The sequence below is a fragment of the Strongylocentrotus purpuratus genome, unplaced genomic scaffold, assembly GCF_000002235.5.
Source record: "Strongylocentrotus purpuratus isolate Spur 01 unplaced genomic scaffold, Spur_5.0 spur5_scaffold_10, whole genome shotgun sequence".
NCBI classification, from domain to species: domain Eukaryota; kingdom Metazoa; phylum Echinodermata; class Echinoidea; order Camarodonta; family Strongylocentrotidae; genus Strongylocentrotus; species Strongylocentrotus purpuratus.
In genome coordinates, this window is record NW_022145595.1 from 25,027,928 (window position 1) to 25,049,321 (window position 21,394).

At 35.6% G+C, this 21,394-nt stretch overlaps 1 protein-coding gene across 5 annotated transcripts; it reads right to left on the reverse strand.

The window, feature by feature from the left end:
• Nucleotides 1–256: 256 nt before the first annotated feature.
• Nucleotides 257–20,949, reverse strand: LOC576200 (SH2 domain-containing protein 4B). 5 transcript variants are annotated; one of them, XM_030979867.1, is made up of 11 exons: nt 20,798–20,949; nt 15,400–15,609; nt 14,825–14,981; nt 13,671–13,682; nt 9,518–9,583; nt 7,176–7,431; nt 5,851–6,013; nt 5,234–5,426; nt 3,670–3,800; nt 2,493–2,713; nt 257–1,489 (listed from the first exon to the last, which is right to left on the reverse strand). In XM_030979867.1, the coding sequence occupies exons 2-11, from the start codon at nt 15,569–15,571 to the stop codon at nt 1,370–1,372; spliced, it is 1,491 nt and encodes a 496-aa protein (XP_030835727.1). In that variant the 5' UTR covers nt 15,572–15,609; nt 20,798–20,949; the 3' UTR covers nt 257–1,369. The 5 variants fall into 5 exon arrangements, with proteins under 5 accessions (XP_030835727.1, XP_030835729.1, XP_030835728.1 ...); XM_030979869.1 differs by lacking the exon at nt 13,671–13,682; XM_030979868.1 differs by lacking the exon at nt 13,671–13,682 and having other exon boundaries at nt 9,518–9,595.
• Between the last annotated feature and the right edge of the window lie 445 nt (nt 20,950–21,394).

Consider the following 21,394-nt stretch of genomic DNA (forward strand, 5'->3'; position numbering starts at 1 on the left):
ATATGATCATATCATAGCATGTTTTCAATTAATTTACAACCTCTTTGATCTTTCCTTCTAATCATACAACAGATTAGAAATCGCACAGAATTTCAAGAAACCAACTGAAGAGCAAATTCAAAACCTTATTGAATTGATGATAGAATCATGTTTTCAGATTATAAACATGTAAAATAGAATTGTCATGTTCCATATCTCAAAACGTGAAGCAAAAGGCTATTGTAATTGGATTGCATTGATTTGTTGAAAGTCTCTAACAATGTTATATCTGTAACCTTCATTTGTAACATCCATTCAATATTGGACATGTTCACCTTCATGGTAATATACTAGACCCCCAACAAATGCAATAAACAAGCTAAAATATTTTCTGCAGACACTTTTGCTTTAGAAAGTACAAGACAGAAAGAAATGAAAGAACAAAGTGAATATCTACAAGGTGAGTTACAAACAATCGTTCACTGTGCCTTGGCAACAAGCAATGCTAAATATTTTAAAAACATTCAGAAATTAAAATGCACTTTGCCAGTAAGCAGTAATTAATAGATACTTAAATACTAGACGTTTCTTTATCAAAATGTCCATGATAGGGTACATGTATTATATTATTCATATTTGAGCTATCTGTATGATTCTATTTTTGTAAATATATTTTTCTTTTTAAAACCCAGGTTTTATGTGTTTTTTTTAGTTATCGCGACACTTAACATGATTTGTGTCAATCCATGATATAAATATACTCCGTAATGTACATTTATCTTCCATAAAAAGGGGTTAATTTAATGATTGGCTGGACTACTGTGTCAGTTTTCATTTTCATTTTTAAGTCAATGTACATTAATATAGTACATTCCGCAAATCAATATTTGAATTACAAAAGGCAATTTATACATTTGCTATAGATTATGCTTTTTTGGGATCCCTCAGTCTTTTCAAACAGCTGCTATTGAAGTACTGCATTCTGATTATTTGGACTAGCACCTGTGCATCGTCATCCTAACTGTTATACAAGTCCTGAAACATGATTGGCTGAACACATGTATCTCCAGACTGCTGCAATCAAAGTACTGTATTTTGATTGGTTGGATCTGTGGCTGTTTGACTGCTGAAATCAAAGAACTGTCTTCTGATTGGCTGGATCTGTGGCTTTTTGACTGCTGCAATCAAAGTCCTGTACTCTGATTGGCTGGATCTGTGGCTTTTTGACTGCTGCAATCAAAGTCCTGTATTCTGATTGGCTGGATCTGTGGCTTTGACTGCTACAATCAATGTACTGTATTCTGATTGGCTGGATCTGTGGCTGTTTGACTGCTGCAATCAAAGTACTGTATTCTGATTGGCTGGATCTGTGGCTTTTTGACTGCTGCAATCAAAGTACTGTATTATGATTGTCTTGATTTGAGAAGAGCTCCTCATAGTCGGGAGGATTTGCAGCTTGAACGCAGGGTGTTTTCAAGACTTCTTTCCCCATTTCTGAAATCGGCATTCGCTAAGAAGACAAAAGAAAAGTTTACACTTAACTTTGGTAGTCATTTTATTAAAAGCTATGTACAAGCTTAATGGTATGGCTATACATTAACAGAGGCCTGATGAATGTGGGTCCAAAACATTTAAACTCTGACCCTCCCCCCTCCCCCTCCCTAAAAAAAAAAAAAAAACAACAACAAATAAATAAATAAGAAAGAAAATTGTAATAAATAAATAAATAAATAAGTATAATGAAATTAACCTAAACAGGGGTCAAATGCACACAAACCACTGATATTCCTATTCCTTCTACTCCTGACTTTACTCCTGACTTTACCAATTTGTTACCATTCCCCACTTCATTAACAATCAAAACTATTTCAAACCGACAATTGGCCCGTTTGTAGATACAATATGAGCATAAGTAATGAAGGTCACTTAACAAGAAAAGATAAGTGCTCCTGAATGTAGGGTACTTTAACCATTTTCAGTTCACGATCTGGAGGTGGAAATGTTTTTGTTTTAGTAGAAGTGTCATAGTCGAGTGGTTTAAGCACTTGACTTGAAATTCAAAGGTCGTGGTTCAATCCCCGTCACCGCACTAATGTCCTTTGGCAAGGCATTAATCTTCATTTGCCACACTCGACCCAGGTCAGGTAAATGGGTACCTGGCATGAATTAAATTCTTGAAATGCTGGAGCTCGGTACTGGCAGCTAGGCTAAAGCCGGAGGTAATAATCATTGCGCCTCGGAATAAAATTTCTAGATAGACGGCGCTATAGAAATGCCTATTATTATTATTATTAAAAAGGAAACAAAATCTTTCTTTGTAGCACCTTTGGGAATGATTACTCTTGCATGTAAGTGAATAAGGCGGCACAGATCCATGTTTAAAAGGTCTGTGGACTTTTTGGGTTACTTGTAACATGTGCCAACCATGTGCCTACCATGTGCCAACCATGTGCCAACCATGTGCCAACCATGTGCCAACCATGTGCCTACCATGTGCCAACTCACACACTCACCATATGAAATTGAACCAGGTCTTCCAGGGAAGCATGGTCCTTCTGGTCCTGACCGAAGAAGCTGTACATGCTACCCGACGCATCGATCAAGAAATGTTTGGCTCTTTCTTTGTCCCGAAACGAAAGGGCGTAACCCCAGATACGATTGCTAACCCTGACTAGAAAGTGACCCTCTGCTTTCGGGAATAGGAGGTACTCTGCTTGCTGACGTGTAATGATGCCTGGAGGGGGGAAATTAAATTGAGATTAGTAAAAATCATATTTAATGAAATCCTGTTCAGTGATTGGTCAACATAGGATCATGTGACCATACATAAAATTGCTATGATGTTACCGATGAGAAAAATGTGCTATACCGTGACGTCATCCATGGTATAGTGCTATTCCTGCCACCTCGATCCATAATTTCAGCTAGAGCCTCTCAGTGCATGGTATATTTGTTTAATAAGCAATATGACTCTTCCTTCAACAATTGCTCTGCCATCAATATCCTGCACTAATCAAGTCAGCTCTGAACCAAACATAATATTTAACCCTGACCCTAACCCTAAACCTGACAGAACCCCAATCACAACCCTAACCCTATATCTGTGACAATATAAGCCTGGAGCAAATGTCAGTATCAAGATATTGTCTAAAACAAGGAGTACTTGTACGTGAGGTATTTCTTAAAAGCAGATAGTCATTGTGGCTTTTAGAGCATTATTCTTGCTACAATCCATGATTGTTTTCAAACTCTCCAACTAATCTGCAGAGAGCAAGACATGTATCAACTCCTATGAAGTAATACAGAGTTTCCCTCTTCAGTTGACCATCAGATGAAGTAGAGTGACGACTCTTTGTATCACCCTGACTTGTTAAACTACGGAATGTCAAATTTACAATATTACCCATTACCAATCCTTTTTTTGGTATTCTCTGTTCCCTGCATAATTCCTATTTTTAATTATTGCTCAACCAAATCAAATGACAAAAACATATTCACAACTGGATTTTACAATTGTATATATATTTGTATTTAAATTTTCTAGATTTTCTTGCATATTTATATATTCATTGTTATTGTAGATTTATATATTGTATTTCTTTAAATTTGTCTGTATAACTGTCACTTTTCAACCATCCAGCTGCAAAGATAAATTTTTGTAAATCTTGAGTCTACATCTTCTTATCTTACCATGGAACCAGGGGGCGATTTCCTTGGTGTCTTTGAGAAGTCCTGCCTGTCTTTCACATTCTTCTTTCTGGAACCACTCCACCACTGATTTGTGGCCGGTGGGTTTGGGAGGTCTAGGGGCTTGCCTCTTCCTAAAAATGAAAAAAACAGTTACGACTGAGATGCTGCTTGTAAGTATCGGCTTGCATGGTGATGTAGATATACAGTAGGCTTGCGGGTGCTAATAAAGATAACCAACAGTCTTTTTCAAGACTACACCAACAGTCCTTTTCAGGACTACATACCCTCAAGAAAGATTACCGAGAGTCCTTTTCAGGACTCCTTAATCTTCCCTCTCACTCTCACATGGTGCACCCGCAAGCCTACTGTATAATTACGAGTGAATTATTAACAAGGACATTGACTGATTCAGAAACAGAAAGTGAGGGAAGGACTTACAACTCAAGGAATCCTATGCTGATCAAAAGAAGGAGTATTAAAGGGACTTGGTAACATTGTTAAGATGAGAGAAACTAATGATTTTATTGGTTGGTTTATTGGTTTCTGCATCTTTTTTTTTCTTTTTACATCATACATTTTCATGAACATAATATGGTTTGATACAATATTTTAAGTGTATATAATTTTATACAGATAATGAACGAATTTAAACAAATATATTGAATGCATAATTAACATACATTAGATGCAGGAGGGCTACAGAAATAAGCAAAGTAGCTTGACGTGCCCGCAGCCCTCAACTTAGATACAACAACAATAACAAATACAAATAGAAAAGACTGACTTGCAGAGAAGAAAAGGAAAGGGGAGAGAAGGAGCGTTGGTAATAACACAATAAATCTCGTACATCTGCTGATTGAATGCAGGTTCATTCATAAAATGGCTAAACAATGCTAGGTCATGGACGAGAGAACTATAAATATATCTGTTGTTTGAGAATTTTTAAAGGATTTTTGCATGTTAGAGGGTTAGAAGGAATATAATAAGTAACATTTCATACCAAGATTATGCATTTTTTCATGAACCTTAACAATGTTACAGAGTCACTTTAAGACTTATTAGAGGCTCATAGTAGTGGGTTTTTATGTCGAATTTGACACCATTCAGGTGTTTACCTAATAACAGGTGTTGTCATTCACAAAGAGTGGACTTCTCTTTTACAACAGATAGGTTTTGTGTTTACAATGCACTGTGCCCTAGCCTACCGCCATTAGGAATTCACATCATTATATTGAATTTCCCTCATACTTGAGATATAATGGCAAGTTGGAGTATTTTCTGGTGGGACAACAGGTTTGCTGCTTGAGAGACCTGTACACACACATACCCATTAATTGGTATCTCAACCAAATCTGGTATCAGCAAATTACGATACAGGACACATGGACACTGATTGCTATGTGGCTTTAAGAACATTGTATTCACCAGCATTTTAATAGCTTGATCATACTTTATTAAGTGTACCAGTAACATACAATAGAGCCACTATGTTTAAGGATCTTTTATGATGGTGTCTTCATACCATCCTGCAATTCCCCTCTCTCTGCATCCCATAAGCACTCACCTTAGAGGAAGGGATGGTTTCTCTTCCTCGAGGGGTTTCTCTGGCGGAACGATCCTCTTGTCCATAACAATCAATTCCTCTTGAATGGTGAGATGGGTGAGGTCTTTGCTCAGGATCCGTGACCTTCTGACCTCTTCCCTGGCTATCTTCGCCCGGTGGCTCCTGTCCTTGTCCGCCCTCTTGGATTCTCTTACTGGATATATGATAGAGCAAGATAATAATAATAATAATAATAATAATAATATTTACCTTGTATATAGCGCTTAATACAATGTCTCTAAATATACTATTACCATATCATAGTTATCAGATGAACTTTACAAAGAAAAGGATGAAGAAAGTTGCTACCCATTTACATATCAGTCATTAAAAAAAAGTTACAAAACTCTTGTGTTAACTTTCATGCAGCAAATAATGAAGCCCATCAAAAACTCTAATTACTATGAAGTACAGTTGTCTGAAATTGTTCTCCTTCGGTATTCTTTTATACCTTAGTCACGTTGCCCGACTGACCGATTCTCGACCACAGGAGGTAATGTGATTGTTCGCTATGTCCGTTGCAGGTCTGCCGTGTGTCTCATTAGTACAACTGGGGTATTAGCAGCATTGCTACTTACGTTGGACTTGGAATATTTTATCAGCCTTATCTCTCTCCTTCATGGATGCTTTCTTCTGTTCCTCTCGTATCTGCTTGAGGCTCATGTAGAGCTCCTCTCTCCTCGCCTCCTCATCCTTGCGCAGCTGCTCTTCTTGTTCCCTCTGCTCCTTCTGTTTCTGTTCCTGGATAGAGCAGAAATAATGAAAATGTAGAGTAGTCCCAGATGAGTGGTTCATACACTTGAGGTTCAAAGGTCATTGGTTTGTGCCCCAGCATGGCATTAATAGGGACTTTTAGATTTGCACAACAACAACGTGGATTGCTACGATCGACGTCCTTTTAATGCACTGCTTTGAATGGACGTCACACGTATCAGTCCATGCAAATCTAAAAGTCCCTAATGTCCTTTGGCAAGAACTCATTATATATTTGCCACTCTCCACCCAGGTGTTAGATGGGTACTTGGTAGGAAGCAATTCCTTAAAGGGATCCGGTAACTTTGTCTCAGATTCTGAAACAAAATTCTGGATTTAGCTCATGATGCAATGATAATTATAAACCTTTAGGTCAGTCAGGAACCCCATGACTTTTACAAGCCGATCGCCTGTCTGATTATCAAGATATTTATGATTGGAATTATAAATTTTGAAAACCATTCGCCCGACGGTTTTCATAACACTACAGTCTATTGGGGAAAACGAGTATGGTAAAACCGGTCACTCAATGATTTTTACTTTTTTGAGGCACTTCTTGATCATTTTGAAGCGCAATTTTTTTAGGGCTTCAATATTACACCATATCACAGACACTGATAACACGTAGAACCGTGTATATCAGATTTAACATTGTTAAACGATCCTTTTAAATACTGTGGACACTGGTATCTTTAGCATACACATAGCTAAAGACATGAGTGCCGTGAGCACAAGGTTGATATGAGCACTATAGGTGTATCTAATATCATAACAAAGAAGCTATTCAAGTCAGAAACATATTTCATGCCACTAAGTTTGGGGTATAGATAAAAAAACAACATCAGTATTAAGATGTATCCAAGAAACTAGCACATGAAAGGAAGCTCAGCTGGGGTTTATGGACAATACATGTACATGTATGTGTGAAAATGAATCAACTTTAATTCAAAGGCTTAGGAAGACTGGCTAGCAGACTCTAAGCAAGGAATTTTTAAGCCTGGTACTGGCTGCCAGTGAATAAATGTAAGTTATTAAAACCTAATTTTCTTACCATCTATTGGAAAAATAAGTAGGTAAATACATAAACGAATGAAAATTGTTATTAATATTGGGAATCACAAAAATTCTTTGAACATTTAATTTGTCTTACCCTTTCCCTTTTGAGTTGCTCCTTCTTTTCTTTAAGCTCCTGATCTTTCTTCTTCTTCTCTGCCTCCTCCTTGGCCATCTTCGCCTGCTGCTGGCGAAGCTCCTTCATCGAAGCATACGCCTCCGCTTCTGCTTTCTTCCTTTCTCTCTCCAGTTTTTCCTCTTCCTTCTTAAGTCTCTCCTCTTCTTCTTTCAGTTTCTTCTGTCTCTCCTCTCCTTCTTTCTCTTTCCCCTTCATTTTCAGTTCTTGCTTTTTCCTGATAAGAAGGAAGAAGTTGTATCATTAATATCAATTGACTGCAACTGTTTGAATTACTTTTGCTTGATCTGCAATCTTTTATAAACAAAATCAAACTTTTTGAAAGAAACATAATCTGATTCTCTTTACTTACATGTATATTTTACTCTAGCGTATAATTAATATTACTAAATATTGTTTAAACTCATATATTTACAAAAATTTACATGTAAGCTTAGACCTGAGCAAGTAATTTAGCTTTCATTGAATAAAGTAGGCAGAAGTAGCAGGGGAAAAAATATTATAATCATTTTGGGGGCTACTTTTCAAGCTTGCTTGCATGAAAATAACAATCTTTAATCGTCTTGCATTGAACTCTCTGCAAATTTTAGGGGGCTCTTTCATGACTTTCGGGGGCACTTTGGGGGCTATTTTGCCCTGAGCCCCTGTGTATTTTTCCCCCTGAGAAGTAGGTTGAACTTTGCAAGCAGGATTTATCTTAGAAACAAAGAGAATCATTACAAAAGTACCTACAAATACATGTAAAAGTATATATGTAGTAATTATTAAAAAATGAAATTATGTCAAATAAAATTTCAGGCTTTGTATAAGCACTTTCCTAAACTTAGCTTTTGACAAGAAGGTATTTACAAATGATCTTATTTGCCACAATCAAACACATAGTTTACGATTGACAGAAAGAGATTTCCTAAAAGGCATGAAATGCAAACAAAGAGAACAGTTGCTCAGCTATAAAACAAAACAAAAGAAATAGCTTTTATATTTTAGCTTTTATATTTGGGCATTAACAATGCAAATTGGGCAAATGAAGACACATAGCAATTAAACTATATTTGCTTAATACATGTACTCTACAGTAAATGATGAAAACAAGTAATGAATCCAAACTTTAAATGTGCAATGGTAAAATTGTGTAATCTGCATTCTTCTACATGACTAAAAACAAGTTCATGCAATGATAAATGATAAAGGTCATGCAAATGTTTACAAAGCTTTAGAAACCAAAAATTGTAATTTCATGTGTCAAAGCTGTTTACAAAAGCAGGGACATCAACAATAAGATGATATACACAAATGAATCATTTCCTCATGCCAAATCAACAATAAAAACAATGAAAATAATAATGTTGGTTTCTAAAATCATGATTTGCTTTGCCTTAACCATACTACATGTATCTACAATGTAATGAAATCATGTAGTGCGCACAAGGTCCATATTTCATCTCTTCAATTTTCTCAACAGGACACCTTTTTATCCAACCTACGGTAAACATATCAAAAATTTATTGTGATTCTTTGGGAACTATATCTAAAAGTAGATGTTAATTAATTGTAACAAAATTGCATTTACTGCATCTGACTAACAAATAAAAATCATCATTCTACAAACAAAGTAGCAATACGTAATTTGACACATCACCTTTAATAGATAGTAGTTTACGAGGGGGGGGGGGAGGTGGGGGCTTGCAAAGAGCCTGGTATCAAAGTAAACTGAATTTTGAAAGTAAATATCATGACAGACTGCTATTCTACTAGATGGCAAACACTTATCCTGCAAAAATTCACCTGAATACATATGTGCACGAGTGAGACAAGGAAGTTTGCCAATAAAAGTTTGTCCCACTCTTGGCAGAGGCTGCCATTTAAACAAGATTCAAACAAAAAATGTTAACAAATAAAAACTCCAAGATACATGTAGTTTGTACAGTGTAAGTTATAGATAACAGGAAACTGTACATGTACTGTGTACATGTATTTCAATATGATTTCAGCTAAATTATACATGTACAGGTTGGCTGTAAAGCAACAGGGCATGAAATGAACAAGATTATCATAACAAAAGTCACAATTCAATGCTGCTTTGGTTGACCGAGAATTGCATTTATTTCTATTTTTTGTCCATGTTACTATGGTAGTGAGCAAACACAAATAAAACTTGAAATATGGCAATGACCACAAACCAAAAAAAGACGGATGCAAATACTAATCAATGAAAATGCAAAATAATACAATCATGCATTGAAGATGCCGTGGCAGTCCAAAATATTTGACCTTGCGGTCTAGAGCAAGTATGATTTTCCTACATGGTATCAGTGCTTTCCTGGTTGCAGACTGGAGTCTTTCCAGGGGTGGTCTCTGGTTTTTCATCACTGAAAATAAAGCTATAACAATGTAAACAACAATCTAGTACATTTAAAGGCATTGATTAATAATGTTTCCAGTTTTACAAACCTGAGATACATGGCCCTCAGGTTATCAGTGTATGTGATATGGTGTATTATATTGAAGCCCTAAAAAAATTGCGCCTCAAAAAAAGTAAAAATCTTTGAGTGACCGGTTTTACTATACCTATTTTCCCCAATAGACTGTAGTGTAATAAAATCTGTTGGGAAAACAGTTGTTGAAATTTCTAATTCCATTCATAAACATCTTGATAATCAGACAGGCGCTCGGCCTGTAAAATTCATGGGATTCCTGACTGACCTAAAGGTTTATAATTATGATTGCAGCATGAGCTAAATCCAGGATTTTTTTAAAGAATCTGAGGCAAAGATACCCAATCCCTTAATAAGGTGATCTATGGCAATCCACAAATTCTTCACTTTACATTACAATCATTCTTAGCAATAGACGTGATTACTAATATGTATTTAAATTCATGCATGTTTCTCTCCAGAAACCTTGGTTACAAACTACTTGATTCAACTCCTAATAAATGGAATCTCTATAGATGGAATACACTTTGCATGGATAGGATGTTGATATGTCAAACAAGCCTCTGGCAAGCTTAATAGTGACTAAAAGAGTATGCATGAAATTGGTTAAAAGGTCGATTCATGTCATGCAAAGTGAAATGTCTCTGGCACTTTGATTCACCCAAAAAATACACTTGCCTATTTAATAAAAAATTACAATAACTTGGGCAATTTCAAGTGGCATTGTGCTGCAAATTGTCTTCCCTATTTCCCATGCCTTACACTTTAAGTTCACAACGGAAATAAATATTATAAGTACTTTCAGCAAACAATAAACATACAATGTGCACTTTGCAGGGGGAATGAGATCTGTACATGTATATAATATATATCTGTAGAGTGTTGATGGCACTGACCGATATATTCATGTAGACATAGCCTTAGAGCTATATCTACAGTGCAAATATGCAAATAAATGAGTGCAAATATGTGTACATGTCATGATGATTACGGAAATAAGAGAATGATGATTTTAATAGACTGTGATTTTTATCAGAATAAAACTTGCAATAAAAGAGGAGCTATTTCCTCAAGTTCTTCTACATGTTCAGTATGTTAATAACATATCAAGTCATGTACATGTGCAAGTACAGAGAAACTTCCCCTTTTTATTGACCATCAAAACTGAATGCAATGGTAATTTATGTGCTATTTTAGAAATTTGAGAACTATATAGAGCAATTGATTTTTTTCACTTTTCTGTGATGGACTATTTTAGGAGACAGGATGGGCATTGTGATACAATAATGTCACATGTGATTGCACATGTAGGTCATTTTCATGCTATAATTTTAACCTACATAATGTCAACAGCTGTGTAATACATTTCAGAAAATGTTCCAAGCAGCAAATACTAACCCGCTTGTAAACTTTTTTTTCTTCTAAAGGGGTTCTATGGTTCTTACATATGATTTACCAATTTATATTTTCATGAGGCTGATCATCCAATTAATTAGTTCTACAGCTTACATGTATGGCTTGTGTACATAGAATTATAGCAATATAACAAATAAAAAAATCAGATAACTCTTATTGCAGGTGATAAAATCTAGATTCGTGATATTTCTGAATGAAATGTAAACATAATGAAATGGTATTCACAGTTTCCATGACCACAAAATGTTTTTTTCACAAAAACTTACATGTAGTATCGAAATTTTGTATGAATAAAAAACACTTAAAAAGTCATTTAAGAATTACATGTACATTGTATGAGCTATCTGCTACAGGTCTACAATGTAGATATTCATTGTACACACTAGGCCTGTCTTCATTAGGTCGAGTTTGCCAAATAACCCGCTATTTTCAGACTCGGGATGTTATCCCGAAAGCTCGAAATTGCGTCCTCACCAGACTGATACTCTCATTACAAACTACAAGTACCGGGTAGCTTGGACGGGCGGGAGCAAATTAACCCGCTATTTCCCAAATAACGGGATATTTTGGAAACAAAATATCCTGCTAATTGCAACTGTGGGCTAATTAAGACGCAAATTAACTGGCTAATTTGGGATCGGGATAGTGAAGAATAGCGGGTTATTTGGCAAACTCGAGCTGACTCAAGCTGATGAGAACAGGCCTAATATGCATGCGTTGAGGGTGATACTCCATACAGTTAGCAACTATATTAATCATACCCTTACTATCCTGATTCATGTTTCTTGAGAATGTGACAAATCAAAGCTTACATCTAAAAGTATTCAACAAAGGCCCGTAATTCAACCAATCCGCCTTTCATTCTTGATTCACGAAAGCACACACACAAACAAATCTAATTTACAAGGGGTATGAATAATTTAGTTGTTACAATGTATGCAAGAAATTTAAAAGGTAAGAAAAGTGCTACTTTTGCACAATAAACGTACAAACGGGTTGTAAATTTCAGGGCTACACTGTACATTGGACAAGCATGAGAATAGTATTCTAAAGACATACTTGTGCATGACGGACATACAATGTAAATGTGGACAAGGAGGTAATGATTGAGATTGAGAATGCAGTCTTATGCTCATGTGTGAAGCCTCATTCAAATGTGATGCGACAGAACTGTGACGGTTTTTGAAATGATGATGTGAAGTATAATACCCGTCACATTCTGTATCTTAGAACTCAGTGAATATGTGCTTGACATTTGTTGCGTGCAGTTCCCGTTCATTTACACATGAAAAAGAGAATGTCAGGTTTTTGGTGAGGTATTCAAGTCCCAGTGTTCAGATTTAGTCAGTGGTGGTTTTAAGTTCTGGTGTTAGTGTTGAAACCAGGTGTTGGTATTGGTAAGGAAAATACATGTACTTGTTTGAACATGTAAAACCAAAACATTCAAAACTTTTTATGTGAAAGAATCGTGAGTTTTATGCTTGCGAAACGATAACCTACGTAGCAACCCTAAATGTATCTTACTGTGAAAATAGGTATTTTACTGCATTACACTTAACAAAAGTTTTTGGTTTCATTGTATTATATTGAGAGCACTGTATCACTATCACTGAGAACACTTCAAAAAAAGCTCTAATCCTAAATAGAAAACTTATGAAAAAACTTTCTGCATGTAAACAAGTGGATCATAATTCTTTCATATACCGTAAAGAACAATAGTTTATATCGTGATTATATTTAGCAAGTTCTTAATATGACACCCTATCAACATAAACAATATATCTTTGGAGAATAAATAAGATCATAATAAATAATCTACTACAAAACATCAGCATGGTCAGCCGCTCCCTAGATAATGTTACGAGTTGCTACTTTTTGTTTGACAGATCAAGAGTGAAATAAAAATCCATAAATCATTCATCACATTTTCCTTTAATTCTTAATTTTCTGCATTTATTTAATGCAAAATTTCAAATCCCTTTCAAGGAAGGATATTTAGGATATTCAAGGTTTTGATTTCCTTATTTGGCACAAGTAGCATACATGCATGCACTTCCTCTTTATAAAGACAAGGGTTCCATTTGATCACATTAATGAATACAACATACATGTACATACATCTGTGTATGAGAAGACTGAGGAAACGATTGGTGTTCTATTTTGTTTTCATTCTAGTTAGTATCTTCATTCTTCATGACTACGCGTACATGCTGGCCTTTTTCTGACTCTTAGTGTTTACTGTACACCGTTTATTTAATAATGCACATGCTTTTCCTCTTCCAAAATGTTCCATTGTTTAATCGCATCACAGAATTCTTTGTTATGTGAGTTTGCAGGCCCCCTACTTTTAAAAAGCTAAAAAAAAGTAAGGAACAGTGGAAATGGTTGTTCAAAACCCTGTTTACCTTCCAGGATCTATCTACATGTAGATTATTTTATTCCATGTGTAATGCGAGGATAGGTATCTAATGCTTTATCATAATACAGACCCAAATGCATTTGATATATGTATCTGTCAATACCAACACTGATACTTAACACCCCATTGACACCAAACACCAAGCTTGAAATCCCTAATGTTTGTTGTGTCTTGATGTATACTTACTCTCCCTCTAGCCTGAGAAACGTAACATAAAGAAGAGTAAGAAATAATAGGGTTTTAATTCAACCCTTGCAGGGCATGGATATTAAGGGTTAAATTAACCACATGTTGTTCTTCAAATTGGCAACAATAATATCTTTCTTTTAACGCTACATTAGTTCTTTAATATAAAATTGAATTTTTAAACACTCTACATACATGTACAAGGGTTCAAGGTTTGTCAACAAATTTATAAAAAACTGTCAGTTCTGATAGAAAAATAATGATTTTGAACCTCTAAACATGTAGCCAATTTATGGATATAACAGCTTTTTTTTTCCTCTTTAAAGGTAAAGACCAGTTATGGTCATGCGATTGCATTGTGAAAGAAACGTTGTGGAATCGATCAGAAAAGGTTGATCATCTAGCATCTAGCATCTGCAAGGTTCTGGAATCATCAAAATTATAAGAAATTTGGCCCATTCTTCGTAAAGTTACAAGCACTATACACAAAAAGATGTATATGGGACTACCCTATATCTCTCACAAACCATGAGAGAAACACATTTACCAAATATATGAATTAGTAGGCGGTTTCCCGGCAAATTTTTAATCATCATGTATTAGTCAAAACATATTCTTTCACATGATTGGTAATGAGAGCTTCCATTTCATTTTTTGAAATTGGGGCGTTTCCAATACTGGTCTTTACCTTTAAAATTCATAAAATCATATATGCACTGTGGTCATACAACAGATATGGACATAGTGTGAGCAGAAATGATTGCCTATTCTACTTTATGAACCGATAAAGGCTCTAAATCAAATGTTATTGAGCCAAACCACAAAATAGGGAATGATCGTCTCAAAATGGTTTAGGAATACATGAGCTGTGCACCAACAGTCCAAAGTCTAATCACCAAGCTAATGTATCTTTCATCGTTCTTCATCAAAACTTTTTGTTAAATCGATTCAGGGTGATTGCCAACATTTTTTGGCTGAATAGCAAGTTTGGCCCAATGTCATGTGATTCCTGGTAATAGCTGATTCGTCAGGAGAAGACAACGCAAAATTTATGCAGACTCTTTGTCTATTATTGTTGTACTACGATATACTATATTTCATAAGCAACACTATGACATTTGATATATTTTTTTTTAAATAATGCTTTCTTTTACCTCTTTTCCTGTGCCTCCTTCTCTGCAAGTAACCTGGCTTTCTCCTTGTTCTCTCTCTCCAAAATCTGTTCTATTGTTCGGTCATTTTTATGGTGTCCCATCACCCAAACCCATTCGCATCCATCGCGACCTTGAAGCCAAACTACCTTCTTATTGCCTGCAAAATATAAATGAGAGGGAAACTAAAGAGATGTATTGAATCTTTACTCCTTGCTTTAATACTCCTCTCTCTCTCTCCTTCTCTCTTTTTTCACCTTCCTCAAAGGATCTCTTCTGCTGTTAAATCATCTTTATGGTGATCCATTTGCATCCATTTAATAATGGTTATAATTAGTGTTATAATAATATCAAATATCACATTTGATATACTATGATGATGATATTGAGGATTATAATGCCCATATGACAATCAGACAGGCAATCAGCTTGTAAAAGTCATAGGATTCCTGACTGATCTAAAGGTTTATAATCATGATTGCAGCATGAGCTAAATCCAGGATCTTGTTTCAGAATCTGAGGCAATGTTACCGAGCCACTTTAAGGAATTCCGCTTGTTCTCAACTGAAAGCACCTACCTTTCTTTGGTACTTTCTTCGGTGGGGTCTTTTTCTCTTCCTCTTCCCGATTCTTGTATCTCCGTACTTGCTCCTCTCTCATCTTCACATAGAGTAGCTCCTTCTGGTGCTCCGATAACTCCGCCAGGAGCTCCGGGTCGATGTACATATCCTTCAGTATCTGTTGCAGCATGATTGTTTATGGGTGGGACTACTTATATGCTACAAATTCTGCAAATGAGAACAAAAAAAGAGCATTATACATAGCTTTAATAGCTTACATATTATATGATTGATACAAGTCAAGATCTCTGCCTGTAAAGTATTAAAAAAAGAGGATGTATAGTGAGGATTGTACATGTAGGTAGACACGTAACTCCTTCATTACCTTCAATATCTTTCGTACAAAGACTAGGTAAACGTAAAATCGATGCATTCAAAATGTACAGGGCCTACGTGTACATATCCTTCAGTATATGTTGCAGCATGATTGTTTATGGCTGGGACTACTTACTTATATGCAAACATAAATCTCCAAATGAGAAGAAAGAGCATTATACATTGTAATGTAGCTTTCGGCGGTCTCGCCTACATAACGCAATTCAATATGATAAACCAGAACGTCAATGACGTAGCGCTCATCTGCATCTCGCAACAACAAATATCGTAAATTTTATGTGGTACACTTTTGAACTGGTCAAAAAATAAAAATTTGATGCCCTGGAAGGGACATAATTTCATAACTAATCAATGGAGCAAAATCTCACAATTCTGTGTAGAAGTTTAGTGTTCCAAATTTAGCTCTACCAGATAAGGCAAACCAAATCAAAATCGGTCAAGAAATGAGGGAAAAGAAGCAATTTTTGTTATTTTTGGAATAAATTTGCATAAATTACCATAATTAATTAATGGAGAACAATTTCAAAACTCTGTGTAGAATTTTAGTGTACCAAAGTTAGCTCTACGATATAAAGCAAACCAAATCAAAATCGGTCGAGAAATGAAGGAGAAGAAGTCTTTTTTGTGATTTCGAATAAATTTGCATAAATTAGCATAGATAATGAATTTCTCGATTCTGAGTAGAAATTTTAAATCCCCCTCCTAGCCCTATCATATGAAACAATCAGAATCAAAATTGGTTGAAAAATAACGAAGAAGAAGCATTTTGAAAATCTTGATGTTGATGCCACAACAAAGTCTAAGTTTGTTGACCTTAAATGACCTTTGACCTTAACTTAGTGACCTGAAATTCTACTCACATGATTGGGGAGACTTGATAACCCTATAGTCCAAGTTTCATTGACTAAGAACTTATACTTTCAAAATTATATAAAAAATTCAGATGATGCTACAACATAGTCCAAGTCTGTTGACCTGAAATGACCTTTGACCTTGATTTTGTGATCTGAAATTCTATTCACATGATTGGGGATACTTGATTACCCTATAGTCAAAGTTTCATTGACTAAGAACTTATACTTTAAAAATTATATCAAAAATTCAAAAACTTAACCTTAGGTTAAGTTTTTGATGTTGACGCCGCCGTCGCCGCCGCCGCCGTCGCCGTCACTGGAAAAGCGGCGCCTTTGTCTCGCTTTTTGCTACGCAGGCGAGACAAAAAAGGTATGTTGTGACTGACAGCAAAATGTCAAACAAATGCTGAATGAGATCTAGTTACATTTACGTAAACCTGATAATAATCAAATGAGTAATTCCCTGAAAACCTGAGTGTACACGAACACTGTAGCTGATAAAATCTCCATCAAAATACCTGATCGCTTGCACTGTGTTTGCTTAAATCTAAGGTGTGTTAAGCATATGCCGGTAAGTGAGTTGTCATTGTCTGAGTGCTTAAAGATAAGCTTGTGTTCTGGCAATGATGGAAAATAATTTCTCACAGAACCCAACAAAACTTACAATTGAACGTTCAAGATTAAAAACAAATGACATACTGTATTTATATGCCACACAATTTTGGTAGAAAATGTAAAGGGGTTGAGTAATGAGCATAGAAAGATAAGGAAATCACAGTGCATGTAAGTATAGGCCCGACACCATGTGCTTGAAGGTATTAAAAAGTTTTGGTATTGGGTCATGAATTTGGTTCAAATGAACATATTAGAAGCGTATGCGATTTTACAATATTCAATGATCGTTGTCGCGGTTGAAATCGGGTCTAAAGTGATGATATTGTAAATAATAAACTCTTTATGTTGTATAGCACCCTCTCAAAACTGATATGTCTTTAGCTTTAAAACAATGTTTTTTTTACTACAATCGACCGATTTGCTATTACTTTTCTGGAAATTATATATCATTTAAAATATTTTAAATTTACCGGGAGCACCGGTAAATTTTTGATTATTCAATTTCTCAAAAGCAAAAGGGTTTTAGGTGCTAAATTTTCTAGTGCTTATAATACATCCACAGGGGCATCTAAATATATTAAAATTGTAAAGAATTAATACTATCAATCCAATTTTCAAAATTTCCTAATACTTTGCATTACCTTTTAAATGAGTACGGTAACTATAAGTGCGAATGAGAGTTGTGGTTTTTATTGAAGATGATTTCCAGCAAGTTTTTGTAAGGTTGTTTATATTTTACTGGTTCAAACAAACCATCTACTGCAGGATATTATACAAATACAATCCAGAATGAATTATAGCCATGTTCTCTCAACATACTATGCTCATGGCTCATACTCTGTAGTCTGTACCAGAGCTCACGATTCAGGATTAAATATTGGACCTTGATCTTGGCAAACAATTTATTCTTACCGGTAAGTGTTTATTTCATTCAGAGTATAAATGAACTAAACCCAATTCTATTTTATCTTTAGAAATGATAGTATTTAGCACTCTTGGGTGGGACCAACCTTCCATGATAGGTGGGACTGTGTTGTGAATTCACTGGTATAGGGTACATACTGTACAGGGGCAGATCCAGCCGGTGGTAAGGGGGGGGGGGGGCCATTCGTAAGAAAATATTAAGCGCCGTTCTGCACTTGCACTGACAGGGTGAGTCTGTGGGGGGATGTGCCCCCACAGCAAAAAAATTCCAGCAAAAAATTTTCCAGCAAAAAATTATGATAAGCCTTCGATTTATAGGAGGAAAAGACTGTAAACACAAGAAGCGGAACTACATGTATGTGTGCAATCCGCATGGATATGGTACGCCGGTGTAACAAAAAGTCTTTAGGACACTGGTATTCATGACACCAGTACCTGGAGTGTACATGTAAGTGTTTAATATTGATACATAAAACTTAACACAGTAATGATTGACATTTAGTAAAGATCAATAGTCCACAGAGTATAACGTTTATCCTTTTTATTTCCTTTCTAAACAAGATCTTCAAATGCAACAATGTTGACAACCATACTGTAAACGCTATTGGAAAGGATAAGGGGACACATGGCACTTAGTTATTACAGAGTTAAAGGGGGTACCTCTCAAATTTGAAAAAGCAGCCAACATCAGGTTATGAATACATATGTATGTCATGTATGTCCTATCTGTGAAATTTAAACGTTAGCAGTGTCCTAATATTCAAATTATGGAAGAAAAACCTGTTTACTTGCTAGACTTCACTGTCAGACAGTATTGAGTGACTGACATAAGTATTGGTGTGTATATACTGCAAAGTTCTGGAGTAATCAAAATCATAATAAATTTGGCCCAGTCTTGGCAAAATTGTTGCATTGTAATCGTTTACCGATTATATTTTAATTTTTTTTACAAATCTATCCAATCTACGTGACACTAATAATGTGCATGAGACTAAATTTGTTCTGTATAATTTGCATATTATGCGCAGATTGAAAAAAAAAAAAAAATTTGACCGACAGTTTGTTTTCTGCGCACCTGTTCAACTAAATGGAGTGTTTTTACCCAGATTCTGGCAATAAAAGTGTGTAATTTTCTGAACAAATTAGGCTTTAACGAGGGGCAGACTGCCGGCCCCCGCCCCCTCCCCCTATATGTACTGTAGGCTAGTGATACCAATCATTAACAAAAACATTGTGGCATGGTTTAATATGGAACTCACATTTTCTGCTTATGAATAATTAATACATGACTAGACTAGTACTATCATAGTCTAGGCCTACAAATCCTGAAAATTGACGTTTGATCAGGTTACTGTCTGTAGCTAATTTGTAGTAGATCTAGACCTAGACCGAAAACTTCAGTCTCTCTAATCGTCGGTTGTTCCACTGAGACTACGTCTGGCTCCACTAGACCTCCGATTATAGAGACTGAAGTATGGCCTATCGGGACTGTACGGGACTGTACGAAACAAATGGTTCGGTTCGACCGGACCGCGATGAATGAGATATGCAACGAGATTTTCACTCTTTACATCCTCATAACTGCTGCAATTATAATAAAAATTAAAAATAACATATATAGCTTATTTGACTTACGATAGCTTGCTCATTTAGATCCTAAATTAATGATTAATCCGAGAAAGTCTCGTCGTCAACATTATCCGTCTTGGTTTTAGTTGATGAATATTCATTTTTTCTTTTCAAACGTCCAATAGATACCGTAGCTACGTACGAGTCAGCCCAGCTTGACCAACGAACTCTCACGAAACGAGTGCTCTGATTGGCCATTTGGCTATGTTTTGGTAGGTTGACCCGGAAATATTTTGGCCGCCGGGTCATATAGCCCTATGTTCAAGTGCATGAACGTACTGTTTCACAGTTCGGAGATACAAATTGGATAATTCATATAAGTAAGTCCGTAAATTATACATTTAATATTAAGTTATCAAATTTTGATAACTGTAATTAGGACAAATGATATACCGACCTAATTTATATCTGATTTAGAAATCAGAAAATTAGATCTAGAGTCTAGATCTACATGTAAATAAAGAAAATCGGGGAGAAAATGTTTTGACAAAAAAGCTGTACATTGTTGGCTATAGCTACCCCCACGGTACGAGATCTCTGGGTTACCATCTGTATTGGGGAATGTCAACAAATGTCAGTTTTATTAAAGAAATGACCCAAATCAGATGGTTATTTCTGTCTAATCTAAAGTTACTAAACCCTATACTAGATCTATAGACTATTGACCATTTTCCTTTTGGCTCAATCATGTATGTGGTAAGAAATATATTACATTTCTAATTTTCTACATCATGTGATTGATCTTGATCACCGTTTTAAGACCATTAATGTCGTCCAAATAATTCATGGAGATGACGGATCATGGAAATATGGCATCACAACAGCAGCTGATTATAGCGCGTGCTCACACATGCCCCGCCCGGAAGTCTCGGGCACCTCGAAAACGATATCACGCCTCACCACGCTCATGCAACACCCCGCACAAAATGGAATTGTAAACAACATCCAAACACATTTAATTGATCAACATTCCACAAATATCACATATCTTTGCTTACCTTTCCTTCAAATTTCCGTGTTCAAGTTGTCGTGTTTAACATGGTACGTTCAATTAGTTGTATAGCATTACTTAAAATATAGCATGATGAGTAATGAACGTAGCATTCTAAATCGTCCTCGAAAGAGCATGACCTTAATATTTCAATGCGACTTCCGTATCCAATAATTTGCATCAACGATGGCGCTTTAAATAACATGCACATAAAAAACGCTCGCTAGGAAAACTTTATTACGAATTATCTGGTGAAATGTATCTAAAAAAAAACAATATACCGTTAAATCGTTCACATATGTACAGAAGATGGACGGAAGTATATTTTAAAGAAGAATTAATTAAAATTAGAATTATAACTATACGAAGAAGAAGAAGAAGAAGAAGAAGAAGAAGATCGAGAAGAAGAAGAAGAAGAAGAAGAATTAAAAGAAGAAGAATAGAAGAAGAAGAAGAAGAAGAAGAAGAAGAAGAAGAAGAAGAAGAAAAGAAGAAGAAGAAGAAGAAGAACTTAAGAAGAAGAAGACGGAAGAAGAAGAAGAAAAAGAAAAGAAGAAGAAGAAGAAGAAGAGGAAGAAGAAGAAGAGAGAAGAAGAATTAGAAT

Excerpts from the sequence above, each read along its gene's own strand:
- LOC576200 (XM_030979868.1), bottom strand. The coding sequence starts at position 15,571 with ATGCTGCAACAGATACTGAAGGATATGTACATCGACCCGGAGCTCCTG. Across the intron at positions 9,596-14,824 it reads AAGGAGGCACAGGAAAAGAG|CTTTATTTTCAGTGATGAAA; the intron begins GTAAAAGAAAGC and ends ACATTGTTATAG. Across the intron at positions 6,014-7,175 it reads AGCAACTCAAAAGGGAAAGG|GAACAGAAACAGAAGGAGCA; the intron begins GTAAGACAAATT and ends TGCTCTATCCAG.